This window comes from Myiozetetes cayanensis, unplaced genomic scaffold (assembly GCF_022539395.1).
Source record: "Myiozetetes cayanensis isolate MyiCay16 unplaced genomic scaffold, myiCay2020 scf12, whole genome shotgun sequence".
Taxonomy (NCBI): domain Eukaryota; kingdom Metazoa; phylum Chordata; class Aves; order Passeriformes; family Tyrannidae; genus Myiozetetes; species Myiozetetes cayanensis.
In genome coordinates, this window is record NW_026086826.1 from 4,146,748 (window position 1) to 4,165,724 (window position 18,977).

Here is an 18,977-nt window from a genome sequence, read left to right on the forward strand (position 1 = left end):
CAAGTTTTGGCTAACTATGCACTTTTAGAGAATCATTAAATTAGTAAACATTCAACCTCAGCATCGGGCAGTGTATTACAAATAGGCCTGTAATACTGCCACTTGCAGTTCAAAAAGCCAAAACAGTCAACTAATAAGCTAAAAGAAGGTAGAAAACACGGGAATTTTCTGACTCCTGACACCTCAGGAAGAACAATTCCTTAGCAATCCCACATTGACATCTCTATCTTCTCTTCTGGCTTTGCTCAACACATTGCACTGACACGCAATCTCTGAGCTGGGCCACACCAGCTGGCGCTTTGGCTGCCTGGTCTGAAACGTCGCCAAGCATAAAGCTCTAGTTATTGTCTGGGGAGACCGTGTGAAGAGGAGACATCCATTTGTCACCGCTGTTTCTTTCGTGTCCTTTCCGCTCTCCTTTTGACACCTTTAATCTTAATAACTGCCACTTCGCTTCTGTTGTGTGTGGCATTTGCAAAACTCCATGAGGAACTTTAAAACTCGCCGCAGCAGTAACTGCCTAGTGGCATTTAAAGCCCGGGATAACTGCAGGAGTGCTGCAGAAAAGGCAACACATCAACAAACCCCATCTCACGGGAACAGGGCAGCAACCTGCCAGCAGAGTCACTGCCCACAGGAGTCCGAAACGTCGGTATGAAGTGGTATCCTCTTTGTTAGCACTGAATGAGAAGCTTTACGATGCACTAAAGTAGAATATTATGAAAGACCAGCACCATTCCACAGGAATATAGCAGAGGAAAGAAAAAAAAAAACAAACGCTTCCTTACCTTCCCGTGGAGCAGGAATTTTTGAGAGGGTTGTTCTACGCGTCTGTTTCTGGAAAACAATGGGTACTGTAAGCAATCAGAGTAAGCAGCAAACACCTAGCACAGCTCTACAGGGCAACACTGATACAACAAGAATTCCTGACCAAAGCCTAAGTAGGAGACAGAAAAAGCATTTTAGAGACCTCAGACTATAAGACTGAGGGTATTATAAATAACAAGACCCACGCTGTTGACGCTTTAATACCTTAGGAGAGTCTAAGTTATTTTAAAGCACTTACCTGTGCAGTTACATTGTCTTGCAAAGGGACGTTCTCTTTCACATCAGCAGCAGGCAGTTCTGATAATTCTGGATTTACTGCTATCACATCATTAATACCAATCTACAAGAGCAAAGGCAGGGTTTTACAGAGTGCAATATTGCTGCTACCACTCAGCACACAGGGTTTTTTTCTAATTTTGGCTTTCAGTACAGGCAAACAAACCTGACCCACCACCTGGCAGATGTTAAGTTAAAATTGCCTTGAAGGGCAAGACAGTAGTTCAGTTCCTATTCTGTTTAAATAGTCTGGTACATGCAAATATGCCAGTGAAATGTGCTAGTTAAGCCATTTACCCTCATCTGCCAAACACCACACAGCTCTGCAGGTGCCATAGAGCACTTCTGAAGAGATGGGCAAAGCCCATTTGGTATCCGCTGGTCTAATCCCTCACTGCTAATCTTAGTAAATCTCAGCAGCTCTGTGACTTCTGCGCTGGGAGAGCATTAAGTGTTCACTGTGTGATTGCACTTACTGAAATAAACGTCAAAGAGCCGCTTAGACTTTGGGAAATTAAGGTTTCAGCATTTAATCCATAACTTAATTCACCTGCATCTTCACTTGGTATTGCAAGCAATTGCACCTCGGGCCAGTTGTCACCTCCTGACTAACCCTCCCTGAAATGATAATCCTGCCTTCACCAGGGTGCCCTGGCACAGGCAGGGAAGGGGCAGGCAGCCAAGGGCAGGCTCAGCACAAATACAGCGAGTCACTCTCCATTCCATTGTTCAAACGTTTCCCCACTGAAGAGCTTGAAAGCACCCGTACACAAAAAAATCTGGTACTGCAGCAGCAGCAACTGGAATTCACCTAAGAAGGTAACAAAAGCACCACTCGAGGAAGTTCTTGACTAATCAATTAACTTCCAAATTACTTAAATAAAAGAAGAGTCCAAAAAAGAGAAAAAATTCAAGTAGGCAAACCTCTGTAAAGTGTGAAGATACTACCTTCTAGCATAAGTGAAGCAATCTATAAAAATTTGGTTTATACAGAACTGATTAGCAGCTAATTTGAAACTGAATTAGCTCAGAAGCATGTACGTGGACAAAATAATTTTTAAGTGTGTGCAAGCACATACACAGTGTATATTCCTAGGCACATAAGAAAAATCACTGGATTTTGAAGAGTCTTCATAAAGATTTAATATCCTAACGCATACATGCAATTTAGCCAGCCATCATATCTGAATTTGCACATTGTTTATATTGGAATGCAGCAGGTACATGCACACCTTTGGTTTCAAAGAACCAACGAATAGCAACTTTTAGGATTTTCACTGAACTCCAGAGTGCACATTTCCAGAGGAACCAGGAAGAAAAGTACATTTGCTCAGTGATAAGGGGAGATTTTGTCCAGTGTCAGTATTTCAGCTACATCAGCCTCAAATTGTCCCAACCCCATCTAATCTCATAGCATTTATTTTACATCAGTGCAGAGATTCACGAAATCAAACCCAGCCCCCTTAACGCGGCACTCCAGCAGTGGAACGCCTTAAGGAAAGTCGGGAAGCGCAGAAAACCAACAAAACAGCCCGCAAGAGCTGAAAAACGGGCACTTTGGGACATTCAAAACCAGCGAAAGGCTCAACACCCCCTCGTTCGTTTTGAAAGGGTTTGGGAAGGCACCTTTCGCGTCCCACCTGGGCACATCGGCGTCACGGTTTTAATTACGTACGGAACCAGCGTGGGGGAAGCGCTGCCCACCCAGCCGGGGGAGAGGGGGCAGAGCAGAGCTGGGGCCGTGCATGAGCCCGGGCTTCCCGAGGCACAATCCATGCCGGGAGCGTTGGAGCGCCCCGGGGCAAGGGAAGGAAGAGTCCGCGGGCAGGTGCCACTCACCTCCTTGCCCTTGGTGATGCCGGCCTCGGACCACTCCACCAGCACCGAGCACTGCTCCACGTTCACCGCGCTCACCGTCGCCTTGTGGACCAAACCTGGAAAAGGCCGACCTTGAGCCCCCAGGCCCGGCCGCCCCCACGGCGGGCGGAGGCCCCGCAGACTTCCCCACCCCGCTCCTCACCGTTACTCCGCTGGATGTTAACGACGAGGCCCGGGTAGACATTGCGGCACAGGCGGGAGTCCATGGCAGCGGCTCCGGGGACAGGGCCCGCGTCCCGCCCCAGCAGCGAAACACCCGCCCGGTAACCGCCGCCGGTTTAAACCCCGCGCGCCGCGGAGCCTGCTGGGACCTTCCTCGGGACTACATCTCCCAGCAGGCCCTGCGCCCAGCTCCGCTGGGCGCGGAGCCTGCTGGGAGATGTAGTCCCGAGGCGCTCACGTTGCGCTGAGTTGGCCCTCTCTGGATCTGTGTTTGGTGAGGGGACTCGGCGCATCTCCTCGCAGTCCCCCGCATCCAGTCAGGGTGGGTGGCGACTGGAGCAGGGTGTTGGGCAGGTGTACCCCCAGACTCTGGGTGGTGCAGGTTTGTGGACAGGGTCCCTAATCTCTGGGGCGTGTCGTGGGGTAGCTTCTCGAGAAATCCTCAGCCTGTCTCTAAGTACTGATACACCGTAATGAACCAACATGGCAGAGAGAATCAACATGGCAGAGAGATCAGCGAGCATCTCTTTGGCAGTGGGGTGTAACCCTACATTCTGACTACTCTCACATTTATATTAACCCCACAACAAACCGGGAATTCAGCTGATACTTCAGTTGTATTTGAGCTCTGTATTTTAACCAAGGTAGGGATAGCTCCACCGAAATGAAGCCTCAAAAAATTATTCGACACTCGTGCTTGTTCCTCTCCACGGAAATCTTTAGTAAAAGGCGAAAGATTTATACGATCTGAAGAGAAACCAGAGTATGCCCCTCCCTCTCTCCCCGACCCTGCCCCCGCCTGCCCCACGCCCCAAACCTCAGGGTGACCCCGGGCGCGCCCGGCGCTCCCGGCCCCGCGGCCCGGCCCGGCCCGGCCCCTCGGGCTGCACCCACCGGGGAGCCCCCACAGCCCGGGCGGGGCAGCGGCCGCAGCACCGGACACCGGCGGGGCCGCGGGGCTCGCTGGGTATGCAAATCACCGGTGACGGGGCGGGGCGGGGCGGGTTCGGCCTCCTCCTCCCGGGGCCGGTGACAGTTCGCATCAGCTGGCTTGGAAAAGACCTCTGAGATCATCAAGTCCAACCCCTCCAGTCCAACCCCCTGCCCACTTCCCTGGGCAGCCCATTCCAATGCCTGATTACCCTCTCTGTAAAGAATTTCTCCCTAATATCTAACCTAAACCTCCCCCTGGCAAAGCTTAAGCCCATGCCCTCTTGTCCTGCTGATAGTTGCCTGGGAGAAGAGACTGACCCCCACCTGGCTACAACCTCCTCTCAGGGAGTTGTAGAGAGTGATGAGGTCTCCCCTGAGCCTCCTCTTTTCCAGGCTAAACATCCCCAGCTCCCTCAGCCTCTCCTCATAGCACTTGTGCTCAAGGACTTGTGTTCAAACAGAATTGCAGGATTTTTTAGGTTGGAAGGGGCCTGAGAGATCACCTCATTCCCATCCCTGTGCTGTGGGCAGGGACACCTTCCGCTAGACTCGGCTGCTCAAAACCCCATCCAACCTGGCCTGGAACACTTCCAGGGATGGTGCAGCCACAGCTGCTCTTGGCAACTGTGCCAGGGCCTCGCCACTCTCACAGGGAAGAGTTTCTTCCTAATATCTAGTCTACATCTACCCTCTGTCAGTTTAAAACTATTTCCTCTTGTCCTATCACTACATGCCTTCATAGAAAGCCATTCCTTCTCTTTTTTTTTAAGTCCCCTTTAAGTACTGGAAGGCCTCAGTAATGTCTCCCTGGAGCCTTTTCTTTTCCAGGCCCAACAACCCCAGCTCTCTCAGCCTGTCTTCCCAGGAGAGGGACTGCAGCCTTCTGAGCATCTTCGTGGTCTCCTCTGAGCTTGCCCCAACAGGTCCATGTCTTTCCTGTGCTGAGGACCCCAGAACTGGATGCAGCACTGCAGGTGGGGGTCTCACCAAAGCCGAGCAGAGGGGCAGAATCCCCTCCCTCAACCTGCTGCCCAGGATGCAGTTGGCTTTCTGGGTTGCATGGTTGGCTCATGTCCAGCTTTCCATCCCTTCTCTGCAGGGCTGCTCTCAAGGAGTTCTCCCGTCTGTGTTCTCCAGTTCTTCTCCTCTCTGGGACTGCCCCGACCCAGAGGTAGCATCCTGCACTTGGGCTGGTTGAACTTCACGAGGTTCTCGTGGGCCCAAGTTTGCCCAGGTCCCCCTGGATGACACCCTGTCCTTCAGGTGTCACCCACACCGCTCCCCCTGCAAGCTGGCTGGGGGTGCACTCGATCCCCCTGTGTCATTGATAAAGATACTAAAGGCCCCTGGTCCCAAGACAAAGCCCTGAGGGACAGCGCTCGTTACCAACCCGTGCCTCGACGTGAAACTGATACCTAAAGATTTTTAGGCATTTTGTAGATTTTAATAGAGCTTGTATAGTTTTCTTACTTGTTTAGCAGTTTTTCCAAGGAAAGATCTTTTAGCAAGGACATCCTATTTGGGACATGCACGTGGATCAGGATAACGAGATACATTTTTTGTCAAAACAAGATAGAGGGCCCAGAACCCTTGGAGGGGGCTCAGTCGGGGCAGTTCTGAGGGTGGTACCAGGGACAAAATGGTTTTTGGGTTGGATGTGCCCACTAGATATGGTAATTAGTTAAAGTGATGAAAGAGTGACAATTCTGTGTGGGTGCCTGTGCGCTCCGTCTACCTGAGAGCTTTCAGTAAAGAACTGCTCTCTACCTTATCTACACTGATATTAATTTGAGGACTTTCTCGATGCCAGGACTAGCTGACCTTAGGTCTCTGGCTGTACCTATCCAGCCAATTCCAGCAATTCACTCTCTAAGCCTAGCACGACTATTGTGGGAGTTAGTAGGGATCTCAGCAGGAGATAATGCTCCATCCCAACTGTTCCCACAGATGGTTTGACTTGATTGACCACTAGACTTTTTCTTCTATTTTTTACCAGAAGAGGGATAGCTCCACCGAAATGGAGCCTCAAAAAATTATTCGACACTCGTACTTGTTCCTCTCCACGGAAATCTTTAGTAAAAGGCGAAAGATTTATGCGATCTGAAGAGAAACCAGAGTATACCATGCCTCTCTCCCCTGCACGTACCGCCTCCCAATTGTTCCTCTATAGCTAATGGCGACCCCCGCGGTACTTGGGCTCGATCTCCTGCTGCCCCGGCCCGTTTCGCTGACCCCACACACGGGCCCCAGACCGCGCCCGAAGGCGGCGATCCCGGGCAGCGGCGGCGGGAAGCGGCACCGGGCCGCCGCGCCGCGCGCGGAGCACCCTGGGTACGGAGATGAACACGAATGCCAATGAGCCATATGCTAATGAGGATGGCGCGGCACTGCCGGCCCACGGTGCGCGCAAACGAACTCGAATGCTAATGAGCCACAGGCCCATGAGGCTGCCCCCGCCCGCAGTCCCGGTGCGCCAGGGACCGGCGGGGCAGCGCGGGCGGGCCCGCGGCCGGCACAGCCCCCGCGGCCGGCACAGCCCCCCGCCGCCATCCCCCGCCGCGGCGCCGCCGCGTTGCCAGGCAACGGCGCGGTGACGTCGCGCCTCGCGAGAGCTCGCGCCGCCAAGCCGCCCCGCGAGCGCCGGCCCCGCCTCTTTGCGCCGGTGCCGCAGGATGGGTGAGTGCCGCGGGCCCCGGGCCCGGCGCCATCCGCCGCCATCCGCCCCCGCGCCGCCGCCGCCGCCCGCCGGGCCCCGCCGCGGGCAGCGCGGGCCGCCGCTCGCCCGCCCCGCCCGCCATCGGCGGCGGGCGCGGCGGCGCCGAGCCGCGGGCAGCGGGAGGGTGGCCGGGCCCAACATGGCGGCGGGTGGAGGGGGGTGGGGCGGGCCCGCCGCGCCGTTCCCTGCGCAGCCCGAGCGCGGGGCTCGCTCCCGGTGCCTGCTGCGGGGCGCCCCGCGGATGTGGCGGGACGGCTTTCCAGCGGGAGGGGCGCGGGTGGCCTTGTGGAACAGCGGGCTGGGTGGCGGGGCCTTGCGGCCTGCGGGAGGTGCCGTCCACCACAGAGATGGTCCCTGCTGGGGACCCAGCAGATCGATTTGGTTTGGGGTGTCTCTCATAGGGGCACAGCCAACAGGTAGCGTGGGGATCCTTTCCCATAGCGGACCTGCCACACCCCGCTGGTAGCACGGGGTGACTGCTGCAGGGTGACTGCTGTAGTGTGCCTGGCAGCTCGGGATCGGGCACTTCCCTTGGAGTGCCCAGCACATGAGGTAAGCTGGGTGATGCTTCCCAAAGAGGACACAGAGGAGGGAGTCTTGTCTGCTTTGTGCAGCTCTGCTGAGAGGGGTGTGCTCGAGGCAGGTCTGAGTATCAATGATGAAGCTTCTCTAACTGCTGCATAAGGCCGAGTGCGCTGTGCGGATACAACCTTGGAGAACTGAGGACTCAGAACTGAGGGGTGTGCCCTGCTGCAGCCAGGTGAGCTCCTGCCACCCTCTGACCACGCTGCTCTCATCCAGGTATCTCCAGGGACAACTGGCATAAGCGCCGCAAGACCGGGGGCAAGAGGAAGCCCTACCACAAGAAGAGGAAGTATGAGCTGGGGCGACCTCCAGCCAACACTAAGGTGAGTGGTGTGGGGAGGGTGTTTTGTTTTCAAGCTCAGATTGCTGGTTGTGTCCTGTTAGAGGTTTAAATAGCTCCTGTTTCGTGAAGGGTTGAGTTTCTGGTGCCGCTGCTTCAAAAAGGTGGCACTTTCCCCCGTGCAGATGGAAGGCAGAGAGAGGATTTTGCGACGAGAGGCAATTGGAGTGATGAAACTTTCGCCTTAGGCAGACGCATCGGACCGTTCTGGTCGTTTTCTGCGTCTGCTGATGCTGGGGCTTGTCATAGTTACACTGACCACATTGCCTTGGGGATTGGGAATGTTCTGGGCTCCTGCCCGAGCCGTGCAGCGTTCCCAGCACCAATGGCACCCTGCTGTTTGTTCCTGGCTGCAGATTGGCCCGCGCCGGATCCACACAGTGAGAGTTCGTGGTGGGAATAAGAAGTACCGAGCCCTTCGGTTGGACGTTGGCAACTTCTCCTGGGGGTCGGAATGTAAGTGCATCCTGAACCTGGTGTGTGGAAGGGGAGAGCTGTGCTGGTCTTCCGAACTGCTGCGGAGTAGAGGGCTGGTGGTGCAGGCTTGGATTTGTGGGCTGGGGCTGAGCATTCTGGAGCTTTGCAGTTGCTGGCTCTGGAGCAGCATGCATAGTGATGATAACTTTGACCTTATGTGGCCTTAGGGGACTTGGATGTCTGCTAAGTTCACAGTGATGGGAGTGTCATAGTTACACTGAGTGGCATGCTTATGTTGCCTTTTAACAGGGTGGGGGGACTACAGAGGGGCAAAAAGCCTAAGTAGGAGTGGTTTTTCATAAATGCAACCTTTACTTATTGATGAGCACAGTTACTGAAAGCTGAATGATTCTGAGGTGTCTTGCTGTCTGCAAATTTATTTTTTGGCATTGCTCAGATATATTTGAGATGAGCTTCAGCGTTGCCTCCAATGGCGGTTTTTAATTCAGTGCCAGGCAGGCTGGGGGGCAGTGGATGGGGCTGATAAACGCGAGGTGTGAGATGCCGTGGGCCGTGCTCTCGGCTGTCTGATCCCTGTAGGTCTGAAATTCACGCTCTTTCTTTTGAAAGGCTGCACTCGCAAAACCCGAATCATCGACGTCGTGTACAACGCCTCCAACAACGAGCTGGTGCGGACAAAGACCCTGGTCAAGAACTGCATCGTGCTCGTCGACAGCACCCCGTACCGGCAGTGGTACGAGGCCCACTACGCTTTGCCCCTGGGACGCAAGAAGGGCGCCAAACTGGTACGTCTGGGACCGCCGTCCTGACTTCCTGCAGAGCAGAGTCCGCCTTTCCAGAGGCGTTTCTCCATCCTGAACGGACAGTGGGGTTGGGTACCCAGCAGTGATGGCGTTGGTTATCCAGGCATTGAGTCCCCAGGATAAGTGTGGCTCTGTTATTGGAGCTCCCTCTGAGGCATTTGCACCCCTTTGTGCACAAGGACCTGCCTGTCGATCTCTTTGTCTTCTAATGATGATACCCTTGTCCAGTTCTGCTACTGAAGGGACAGCGATGACATTTTATGATGCTGAGGAAGACTTTGCAGGTCGGGTTCTTGTGATGGGGAGCGATTGCTTTGATGAGGAGCTTGTGGCTTCTTAACTGAACTTAAGTGCCTTGAAACTATCCAGAGCCATAAATTTGTTGAAGGTCCAAACCCCAGACTGCTGGAAGGTATTTAGACCACCATGTGCAGCTCAGGTTTAGGTTGTCTCCTTGCATTAAAAACAAAGCATTTCTTATTTGAGTGCTGTGTAGTGCAGGAGCAGGGAAAGAGCTTGTAACCTGTCTGTGTGGACTTGCACCACACCCAAGTGCTCTCATTATGTCTGCAGAGGGAGTTTTTTTTGGAGGAGAATTAATTGATCAAGGAAACCTTTGCTAGTTTCATTTGCCTGAGAGCAGCCTTCCCTGGGGCACTGTGCTCTGTTGTCATCAGTGACTCTGGTTAGCAGCACTGCCTTTCTTGGTCTCAAAAGTGAAACACAGCACCTGGTTCTGTGAGTTTAAAAGTATTTGTACCTCAGCCAGGTATGACTTGGGAAACAGTGCAATGCTGAGAATACAAGGGTCTCCTTCATGTGAGTGGGAGCCACCTGTGCTAGTGTGGAAGGTGGCCTTTTCTTCAACTCCTTGTTTTGGTTACGGTCTTGTTTTTAGACTCCTGAAGAGGAGGAAATTCTGAACAAGAAGCGTTCAAAGAAGATCCAGAAAAAATATGATGAGCGGAAGAAGCATGCCAAGATAGCAAATATTCTTGAGGAGCAGTTCCAGCAAGGGAAGCTACTTGGTGAGTCCCTGGCAGCATTAATATTGGTGGGGGTAAGGAAGTCAGGGCACAAACAGGGTGGCAGAGCAAATCTTAATGTTGTTTTGGGATCATTTAAAGTTCTGATAAAGCTAACTGCAGTGGGGTGTTCTCCAATGTCTGCAGGAGTGCCTTCTGGGTCTTAAATGTTCTTTTGTCTTCTCTGGAGATACCTCACTTGTGGCAGAGGGGGGGAAATCTGCTTCTGGACTTTGAATTACTACATGTACCAGCCAGGCTCCTGAACTTGATTATTCCTGGTTGGCCTTTGAGAAAAAAAAAGGGGTCAAGACTTGCAAAATAAGCAAGTGTCTGTCAGGAAAATGCCCCGCAGGCATCTGACAGCTTTGATGTTTCAAGCTCTGGCAAATAACAGTTGAGTGTTCTGAAGTCTTCTGGTGATGAAACCTTTGTCCAGTTCTGCTGCTGAACCTGAGCGATGACAGTTTGGAGATCTGAGGAGGACTTCACTGGGGATCTTCAGCAGGGCAGGTTCCAGAGCACGGTACCTCAGCAGAGGGGCAAAGCCAGCACATAATCTGGTGACTGGGTTACTGATGAGTTGCTCGTGCGTGCTGTTGCAGAGAGGCTGTGTGCCAGTGCCTGTTCATGGCTGTGTGCGCTGGGGGGTGAATTGCTAAACTTCATCTGCATGACTTCTCCTTGCAGCCTGCATTGCCTCCAGACCTGGACAGTGTGGCCGAGCCGATGGCTACGTGTTGGAAGGCAAGGAATTGGAGTTCTACCTGAGGAAGATCAAGGCCAGAAAAGGCAAATGAATAAAAACTGTTTACTCACAGTCAGACTGTGCTGAGAGAATGAATAAAGCCAAGAGTTTACCCCAGTAATAGGTTGTGTGGTCGTTTGTGTGTGCAGAGTGGAAAGGGCTTGTGTAGCTCTGCCCACTGGTAAAATGTGAAAGAAGATGGATCTCTGGTAATCCCTCAGTACTTCAGTGTTTTCAGGCAAAACTTGACCCTGCATGCTGTCCATTAAAACATCTCCCTGATTCTAGGACAGTGACTTACAGAACCAGGTGAGTGTGGAAAAGAGTTTTCAGACTTGGCTGAGATGGAGATGTCCAATACTGGAAACCAACAGGCAGGAGGAAGGTGTGAGTGTCCACCCCCCATTACGAGCTCTGGCTTCCTGGGAGCTCTTAACTCCTTCCTCTCCTTTCCCCATGGGATGTGCCCCCATCCCCTGGTTCAGGCCAGCAGCCTCTTTTGCTGTTGCGTGGTGTTTCCTGCCTGCTTGTACAATTGCCTGCAGGGTTCAGTATCTTTTAACTAAACTTGGCTGCACTGCTCAGTGACCAGCTGGCCTTTCCTTGGCCTCCTTGGTCTCATTCCAGTGCAAGATCAATTCCTTCTAGCAGAAGGGCCAGGCTCACATCGTGGTCTGTCCCTTTCGAAAGCTGGATACAAACTCCAGCATTCTGCCCTGTCGCTTGGGGTGGAATTTGGAGAGCTGTGGTGAACAAAAGCTCTTCTGGATGTCCTGGGCAGGTGATGGTCAGTTCCTTGGGGCTGCTGTCCTTCAGGAAAGCCAGCGCAGTGGATCTCTGGCAAGCAGCTGGGCAGTGCTTTGTGCAGGTACTGGGGTGAAGTCAGGAGCCCATCTGAGGGCTGGTCTGGTGCCATGGGGCAGGTCAGGCACACACACCTTGCGCCTGCCAGGTGGACTCATCACACTCTCCACCCCATTTCTGTACCTTTACAAAAGCCTTGGTTATCCATAGGATCACCTGTGTGAGTCAGGCTGCCTGCAGCCCCCACCTCATGATTTTCAGCTCTGAACAGAAGGAGGTGGCCCATGATCACCTTGCCCCAAGCACAGCTGTGGTGTCAGACCCAAGTCTCTAGTGCCTTAAAATGCAACTGTCCTGCAAATAGCTTGGGTTTGGGGTTTTCTGAAGTTTTTTGCTGTGATGCTGTGCCTCGGCTGCCCTGTGTGACAGCAGGAGGTGCTAGTGGGCTCAGGCGACCTGGGCAGCGTGGGTTCATCCTGCCCTGTCAGGGAGCCGAGGGTGAGTCTGTGCCAGATCTAGGGACACACCAACCCCACTGGGGAGCTGCACCTGTTCCCGTGGCCGCAGCAGCACGTTGTGATGTCGGGTGTATGTTGGCACCGCCTCGCAGGTTGTGTTTGTGCTCGTGGGCGCTGTGAGCAGAGCCGTGCCCAGCTGGGTGCCACTGGCTGCGCCTCAGGAGTCCCTGGCGGTGGGACCTGGGCAGGGCGAGATGTTTGTACAAGCACATTCCTTCTCCATAGTAATCCAGCGTAAACTTTCCCTGCTCTCCAGCAACGCCTGCTTTCCAGAGAGGTGGAGCGGAGGCGATAAGGGCGCTTGGCAGGGGTGCGTCATGGCTGCTTCCTCTGAGCGTGTTTCTTCTCTCTCCTCCGCAAACAGGATTCAGGGTGTTTCTGGGGGACTTTGTACAGATGGAGAAACTGAGGCTCACGGATCAAACGCCAGCTTGGTGTCAGAGCAGGAGCTGTAATCCTGTCCCCTGATGAGTAGGATTATGGCTCATCAATGCACACACTGCTTACGAAGTTACTGCCGTGAGAAACAGCTGCCAAGGGCAACCGCCCATGGGAACGAAAGCGGCACTCGGGGCCCGCTGGAGGTGTGGCATGGAAACAGGATGGTGGCAGCTGGCTCTCAAGGTGGCACAGGCTGTGGGACCTCATGTGGCTTGGCTGTGGGATGTGTAGCTCCTGGTCCAGCCCTGGCACAGCCCTGTGGATGGCACAGGGATTGACCTGCCTGGAATGGGGCAAACTTGCCATGCACTGAGCCAGGAAGGGATGGGCAGGGGCTAAGCACAGCTCTAGCCTGGCTAGACTTAGGAGGTGCCAAAGCCTGGCTAAGGACCTTGCCCGCTTCTACAGATAGGTGCAGGGTCTGAATTTTAAAATTCTACTTCCATAGGATGAGCAGCTGGCAGCATAACCTATGTGAGGTCACTTGTCCTGTGTCCTGCTCCTTGCTGTTGAGTGGCTCTCTCAGCTCCATGCAATATTAACTTTGAGGTATTTTCACAGGGCATGGTCCAGCCCAGAAAATGATGTTGCACTTTAACACATCCAGCAGTTGCCTGGCGGGCAGTGGAGGAGGAGCAGGGCTTGTTTATTGTGGGGATTCAAAAGCTTTAAAGGAAGAGGGGCTTTCAGGAAAGGGAACTTTTTAACTAATATTCTTAGGGGGAAAAACACAAATCTGATTGCAAGAATCCTACAAGGGCTGAAAACACATTCCTGGATATTTTTCCTGGCTGTGTCACCTAGTCCAATACTTCACAACCATCAGTGGTGTTGGTCCTTGGGCTGTGCCCCAGAAGAATGCGTGGACCCTTTGACAAAATCCAAATTTACCCACTTTTTGGATAAATGTAATGTCCCTACTGTCTCACTGAGCATGGTGTACAGCACCATGCAGGCAATAAACTTGTACAGCAGCTTGTAGATGCTGCTTTTCCAAGGGAAGAGCCCATAATTAACCCAGTACGGTGCAGCCAAGCCCTCAGCCCTCTCCATGATGGGCTGGGGCTGTTACAGGCAAGGAAGAGGGAACTCCAGGCTGGTCACACCTCCCTGCCATTGGTCACAGAGATTTGGGTGGGGACTGCAGGTACTGGAGCTGGGCAAGACCCAGTGGGGTGGTTTGGGCTGCTACCCTTTGCAGCCATGGCAGCTGAATTTAAGCTTCTTGAGAAGGAGGGCGAAGGGCAGGGCTTTGCATCACTCCCAGCAGCGTTGGGAATGGGACCCTGGGGTGAATGGGCAGAGGGGGCACCCAGGGCAGGATTATTTCTGGGGCACAAGTGAAAAATGCGGCTGTTGCTGACCAAGTCCAAGTCTGAAGCTGTGGGCTGGGCTGCAGCCCCTGGGGACAACTGCTGACCCTGCCTGTTCTGCCTCTGCCCCAGGGCAGTTCCTGGTCCCTCTGTGTCCCTGAGGGGACTTGGGGATGGCATGAGCTGGGGTACAGTGGTATGCCCTGGCTGTAGTATCTGGCAGGGGGTGGTATTTAAAAGCTGGTTTCAGGACACTTTCCCAGTTCCCATGAAGAAAAAGGAGAGGAAAAATTCCAGCAGGATATAATACAGTGGGAAACATCCATGAGTGACAGGAGACATGCAGGGAAATCAGCCCATCGTCATCCCCAGTCCATGCTGGGGCTGGGATTGAGCTCTGCCCGGGGGTCCACGGCTTGTCCCACCATGGGCTGTTGGAATCCACACTGCGCCCTGCAGGAAACGCCACTTCCTTTGCCGGCCGGAGTGCTGCGTCCTGCCCTGCCCGGCTCCCTCCCTTCCTGCCTGGGCACCAGGCCCAGACGGCTCCAGAGCAGGCAGAGCTGCTGCTGGGGCTTCCAGCCTGGAGAATATCCCCCTGGGCAGAGGGAGCAGGGCTCAAGGGTGCCTGCACCCCTCCACAGGGAAGGGCTGGAGCACTCACAGGTGAGACTTGCCAGGGGTACCTGTGCTGGGGCATGATTTGCAGCACCCTCAGCCTTTGCCCTGTTCCCAGGAGTTCCACAAATCCCTGCCCTGTTTAGGAACTGCGGCGTTTATAGCAGGCTGACACCTTCCCTAGCTGGGCTGTAAATCTCGGTGCAAGGCAGAGGTTCTGCTGGTCTGCAGCCAGTGCCCAGCTCCGCTCCACCAGGCTGACAAGGCAGCTCCCAGGATGCTGGGGGTGATCCACAACAGAGCATTACCCAGGGCATGGGAGGGGAGATGGGGCAGGAAGCCCACCATCCCTGCACTCCCCACATCCCTATGGTTGGCTTCCCACCACCCTAAACCACACAGACACAGAGATGGAGCCACACTGCTAGGATTAAAATGATTTATTTTTTATGGAGGGCTGGATGCTACAGGGCTGGGCAGCACATCGGGCAGGAGAAGTTCCAAGGGGCCCTCTCTGGTGCCTCCCAGTGTGTGTGGGCACCTCAAACACCTCACACTCACCTGTGCACAGTCCCTGCACACACTTGTACATACAGCAGCTCACCTGCTGTGGCTGTTTCAAGTCCCCATGCCACGGTGGGATGCGGGGTGGGCAGCAGCCAGGGCCACCCCAGGCTCCCCTGCCAAGCCTAGGGCACACCATCTGTATGTGACAGCCCCTGCAGACCACACAGGCAGGGCCAGCCCCTGTCCCCACACATGTCCCCAGACCCTGTTCTCTGTAGGCTGGGGAATAAAAGCTCCATGCCAGATGCCATTTGGCTTCAGCAAGAGAGGATGGAGGCTCTTGTCAGTGGGTCTGGCACACATAGTATTGTCACCTGCTCCTCCAAACCAGCCCCCACCTCCTCTCCATGTCCTTCCTCAGGCATTGACAACTCACGTGTCCCCAGATACCACCAGCCTGCAGCAGGGTCCCCAGGGCCTGAAGCACCCTCAGACCCCCTGCCCAGCTGCAGCACATGGCAAGCGATGGGTGCAATGGCAGCGCTGGGGAAGGGATGGGCATTTGGGGGTGCAGCTTTGCAGACAGCCACTGTAAGCCATGGCAGGGCAGTTCATGCCTCTCCTGCTCTGCTGGTTTTCACTCCTGCCCAGCCCCTGCCATCCTGCTGGTGTGTCCCAGACACAGCCCGAGTCCTGGTGTCAGTGCAGGTCGATGGTCTCATACTCCAGGTTGTCCGAGTCCTCCAGCTCGATGCCAGGTACCAGGTTGTAATAGTTGGTTGACTGACTCATGTAGATCTTCTCCCGGTCGGCAGAGTCCTTCAGGACTTCGCTCACGCTGACAGTGTCCACCTCTGGCTCACTGCCCCCCAGCTCCTCTGCCCTTGGTGCCGAGGTGCCCAGCTGCCCTTCATGGGTTGACACCTGGGAAGTGCTGGGGGATCCCACCTGAATCTCCACCTCCTCATAGAGGTCTCTCCCACTCTCCAGTGGTTCTGCAAAGGGCTGGAGCAGGACCTGTCTCCCCAGCAGCACCTTTTTCTCAGTCTCAGCGGGAGCAGCAGGCAGCTCGTAGGGGTTGTAGTGGTGGGGCTCTGCAGACACTGGCACACTGCACCTCTCTGCTGTGGCCCGGTGGCTCTGGGACCTGTTCTGAAGGTTGTAGTTGGTCCTTTTCTTCTGCCTGCAGAAGCACCAAGTGATGCTGGTGAGGATGAGGAGAGGGGGCAGGCAGATGAAGAGGGCAGTGAGGCTGTGAGAGCGGCACAGGTCATCCTGGGGGATGCTCTGGAGGTCCACACCGTGGTACCGCTCGGGCGTGTGGCAGATAACATCAGCAGCCAGGCTGGGCCAACCCGCCAGGGTGGTGAGCAAAGCACAGCTGCAGTCCCAGCTGTTGTTGGAGAGCTGAAGCTGCAGCAGAGTTGGCTTCAGGAGGCTGGCAGGAAGGAAGGTCAGGGCATTGAAGCCCAGGTAGACCTCCTGGACCTGGGATGATGCTTTCAGGAAGGACCTGGGTAGCTCCTGGAGCTGGTTGCTGTCCAGATAAAGAACCCTCAAATTAGGGGCATTTTCCAGAAAGCTTCCAGGGAGACTTTCCAGCAGGTTGTGACTTAAGTGCAAGATCTCCAAGGCAGGGGGGACTCCGTGTGCGTTGCTGATAGCCGTGATACCACAGTGCGAGAGGTAGAGCTCCCGCAGCCCCCGCACCCCCACCAGTGCACCCCAGTCCAGGTGGGTGATGTTGGAGCTGGTGAAGTTGAGGCAGCAGCTCTCAGGGAGTGGAGCCTCCCGGAAAGCTTGGAAGTCCATGGGCTCTGAGCAGTTGCAGACCGGCGACGCTGGGTCGAGGGCAAGGCCGGCAGTGAGCAGGAGGCTGCCCCAGAGGGACACGGTCCCCAGCCCGGCGCCTGCGGGGAGAGCAGAGGGGACGGTGACTCCTTGAGCGACCTGCCCCCCTTGCTCTAGCCCTCCCGGCGGGTGTGTGGGCGTGTGTGTGTGCTTGAACCCCGCTTTTCCTCCCACCTAGGAAAGGGACTCGGTCCCCGCAGATCCTCCCGGAGCCTCTCCCGATACCAGCACCCCTCGCCACTCCGGGGCTGCCTCCCGCCCGACGTCCCGCTGCTCCGGCCGGGTGTCCGCGGGCAGCGAGCGACCCCCGGGGCTGCGCCCGTTCCCCCCGTGCCCTGCCCGTGTCCCCGGTGCCCTGCCCGGCCTCACCTGCCGCCGCACGCCCCATCCTCCGGGGCCGCTCCCCGTCCCTCCGCGCTCCCGCCGGGCGCGGCCGCCGGCTCCGCCTCACCGGGGGCCGGACCCGCCGCCGCCCGCCCCGTCCCGTCCCGTCCCGGGCCGTGGTCGCCCTTCAGCTCCCCGTGCTCCGTCCACTCGCTGGGGTCGCGCCAGCCGTGGACCCTCCAGCCCCACTGTGCAGCGGTACCCCCCAAAAATGCGTCTGGCCCAGGTCCCTTGCACTCAATCTACCCGATGCCACCCCTTCCTCTGCCCTCCCCCACCCAATAAACCACAGCCCCCATCCCTTCATTCTTACCCTCTCCATGCCCCAGAAACAACATTCCTTCCCATCTGCCCCCTATCCAACCCTCTCTAGCTCCCCACAAGCCATGTATCCCTCCAGCCCCCTCAGTACTCCATCATCAGCCCCCAGGCTCCTTGAGAGGGACTGGGCTGGGCTTTGCTGAGTTACTCTTAGGCCTGGCAAGCTCACTATACCAGTAAAAAAAAGTGCTGCGTTGTCTCGGGCTTCTTTGGGCCACCCATGCTATCCCGAGGGGTGCTGCAATGTTTGAGAAGGCATCAGGCTTCACGAGCTTCTTCACTTGATTCCAAACCTCACTCTTGGCTCAAAAGTGGCACCTCAGGTGTTGCTCTCATGTCTTCAGCTTGGGGATGCTCCAGCCCCCAGTGGGAGAAAAGCATCTCCCCTTGGCACAGACCGATTTATCCGGCTTGGGTCTCTCCCAGACCCACAGATCCTGGCAGAGGGTGGGTTTCTGGCAGTGGGACCTGCCCCATCCTGCTGTGGGCATTGCCTCCTGAGCGGTGGGTTTGTAGTGCTGGCACCTCACACTGTGCAGCAACAAGGTGTTCCTGCTGGGGACAGGGATGGGATGGGGTGGGATGGGATGGAAAGGATGCAGGGCCAGCCAAATCCTGGCTGCTGGGGTGGGATGCAGGAAATGGCCAACTGGGGCCTTGCAGGAAGGGAGGTGCAGGCAGCACACTGGCTTGAAAAGAATGAAAGTTGCCTCCTGGGGTGCCCTGGACACAGCCATACAGCCCAAAGCTGGCACCCACAGGCTGGAGCTTGCTAACACCCTACTTGGGACAAAGTCTCCCTGCCCCCCTCCTCCCCCTGCTCCGGGGCAGCAGCTGAGATAAGAACCCCACTGCAGGAGATCTGAGGCTCCCTAAGCCTTCCTGGGCCAATCCTGCCTCCCAGGTGGTACCTTCCAGCACTGGCATTTTACATACTACCCCAGATCTGGGTGATTCCTTGATGCAGGAGGGATTCCTTAATCAGTGTCCTTTGATATCTCGCTCCAGGCAGTTTTGCAACGTCCCCTCTGCACATCCCCAAGCAACTCCTGGGGTGCATTTGCCCGTGCTGGTGCTGGTTCTTCGTTCCTTGGCTCACCCTTGGGACCAGCCACCCTCTCCATCCTCCTCCTCGGTGGCTGCAGCCCCATGCTTTGCAGGAGCTGCACTGAGGGATGGGAAAACCCCGCTCCTAAGGAGGTCAGCGCTGTCATCCCAACCCTGGGGAGCTTGCCTGCGCCCTGATGCTTGGCTGGTGTTTTTCTTGAAGCTCAGGCACTGCATGCAGAGCACACAGCAGTGTTGTGCAGCTGCCCTGGGAAGGCAGCCCTGGTGCAGAGGAGAGTTGGCAGCTCCTGGTGCTGCTGAGCATCACTGAGTGCTGTGAAGGTGGGGGGAATTCGTGGGGCACCAGGCGTGGAGGACAGAGATCCCACAGCCTCTCTGGGCTCCTCTGATATTTTACCACATGCACAGGGGAAAAAAAAA

The 18,977-nt window shown here is 55.5% G+C and overlaps 2 protein-coding genes and 7 non-coding genes across 9 annotated transcripts; 6 read left to right on the top strand and 3 right to left on the bottom strand.

Annotated features, from left to right (window-relative positions):
- Positions 1-3,796: 3,796 nt before the first annotated feature.
- LOC126635917 (U5 spliceosomal RNA) lies at positions 3,797-3,911 on the bottom strand. The gene has a single exon (XR_007627845.1). It is a non-coding gene; the product is annotated as a U5 spliceosomal RNA (small nuclear RNA).
- A 2,171-nt stretch (positions 3,912-6,082) lies between these two features.
- On the bottom strand, positions 6,083-6,197 carry LOC126635915 (U5 spliceosomal RNA). Its single transcript, XR_007627843.1, has one exon. It is a non-coding gene; the product is annotated as a U5 spliceosomal RNA (small nuclear RNA).
- Positions 6,198-6,610: 413 nt separating this feature from the next.
- On the top strand, positions 6,611-10,853 carry RPS8 (ribosomal protein S8). The gene is made up of 6 exons (XM_050306920.1): positions 6,611-6,753; positions 7,595-7,701; positions 8,075-8,174; positions 8,766-8,941; positions 9,858-9,987; positions 10,675-10,853. The coding sequence occupies exons 1-6, from the start codon at positions 6,750-6,752 to the stop codon at positions 10,782-10,784; spliced, it is 627 nt and encodes a 208-aa protein (XP_050162877.1). The 5' UTR covers positions 6,611-6,749; the 3' UTR covers positions 10,785-10,853.
- LOC126635901 (small nucleolar RNA SNORD55/SNORD39) lies at positions 7,440-7,523 on the top strand. Its single transcript, XR_007627830.1, has one exon. It is a non-coding gene; the product is annotated as a small nucleolar RNA SNORD55/SNORD39 (small nucleolar RNA).
- Positions 7,879-7,982, top strand: LOC126635904 (small nucleolar RNA SNORD46). Its single transcript, XR_007627833.1, has one exon. It is a non-coding gene; the product is annotated as a small nucleolar RNA SNORD46 (small nucleolar RNA).
- On the top strand, positions 9,162-9,234 carry LOC126635902 (small nucleolar RNA SNORD38). The gene has a single exon (XR_007627831.1). It is a non-coding gene; the product is annotated as a small nucleolar RNA SNORD38 (small nucleolar RNA).
- LOC126635903 (small nucleolar RNA SNORD38) lies at positions 10,398-10,469 on the top strand. The gene has a single exon (XR_007627832.1). It is a non-coding gene; the product is annotated as a small nucleolar RNA SNORD38 (small nucleolar RNA).
- A 451-nt stretch (positions 10,854-11,304) lies between the features above and the next one.
- On the top strand, positions 11,305-11,434 carry LOC126635913 (small nucleolar RNA SNORA35). Its single transcript, XR_007627841.1, has one exon. It is a non-coding gene; the product is annotated as a small nucleolar RNA SNORA35 (small nucleolar RNA).
- Positions 11,435-14,903: 3,469 nt separating this feature from the next.
- On the bottom strand, positions 14,904-17,251 carry LOC126635556 (uncharacterized). The gene is made up of 2 exons (XM_050306912.1): positions 17,154-17,251; positions 14,904-16,843 (listed from the first exon to the last, which is right to left on the bottom strand). The coding sequence occupies exons 1-2, from the start codon at positions 17,170-17,172 to the stop codon at positions 15,633-15,635; spliced, it is 1,230 nt and encodes a 409-aa protein (XP_050162869.1). The 5' UTR covers positions 17,173-17,251; the 3' UTR covers positions 14,904-15,632.
- Between the last annotated feature and the right edge of the window lie 1,726 nt (positions 17,252-18,977).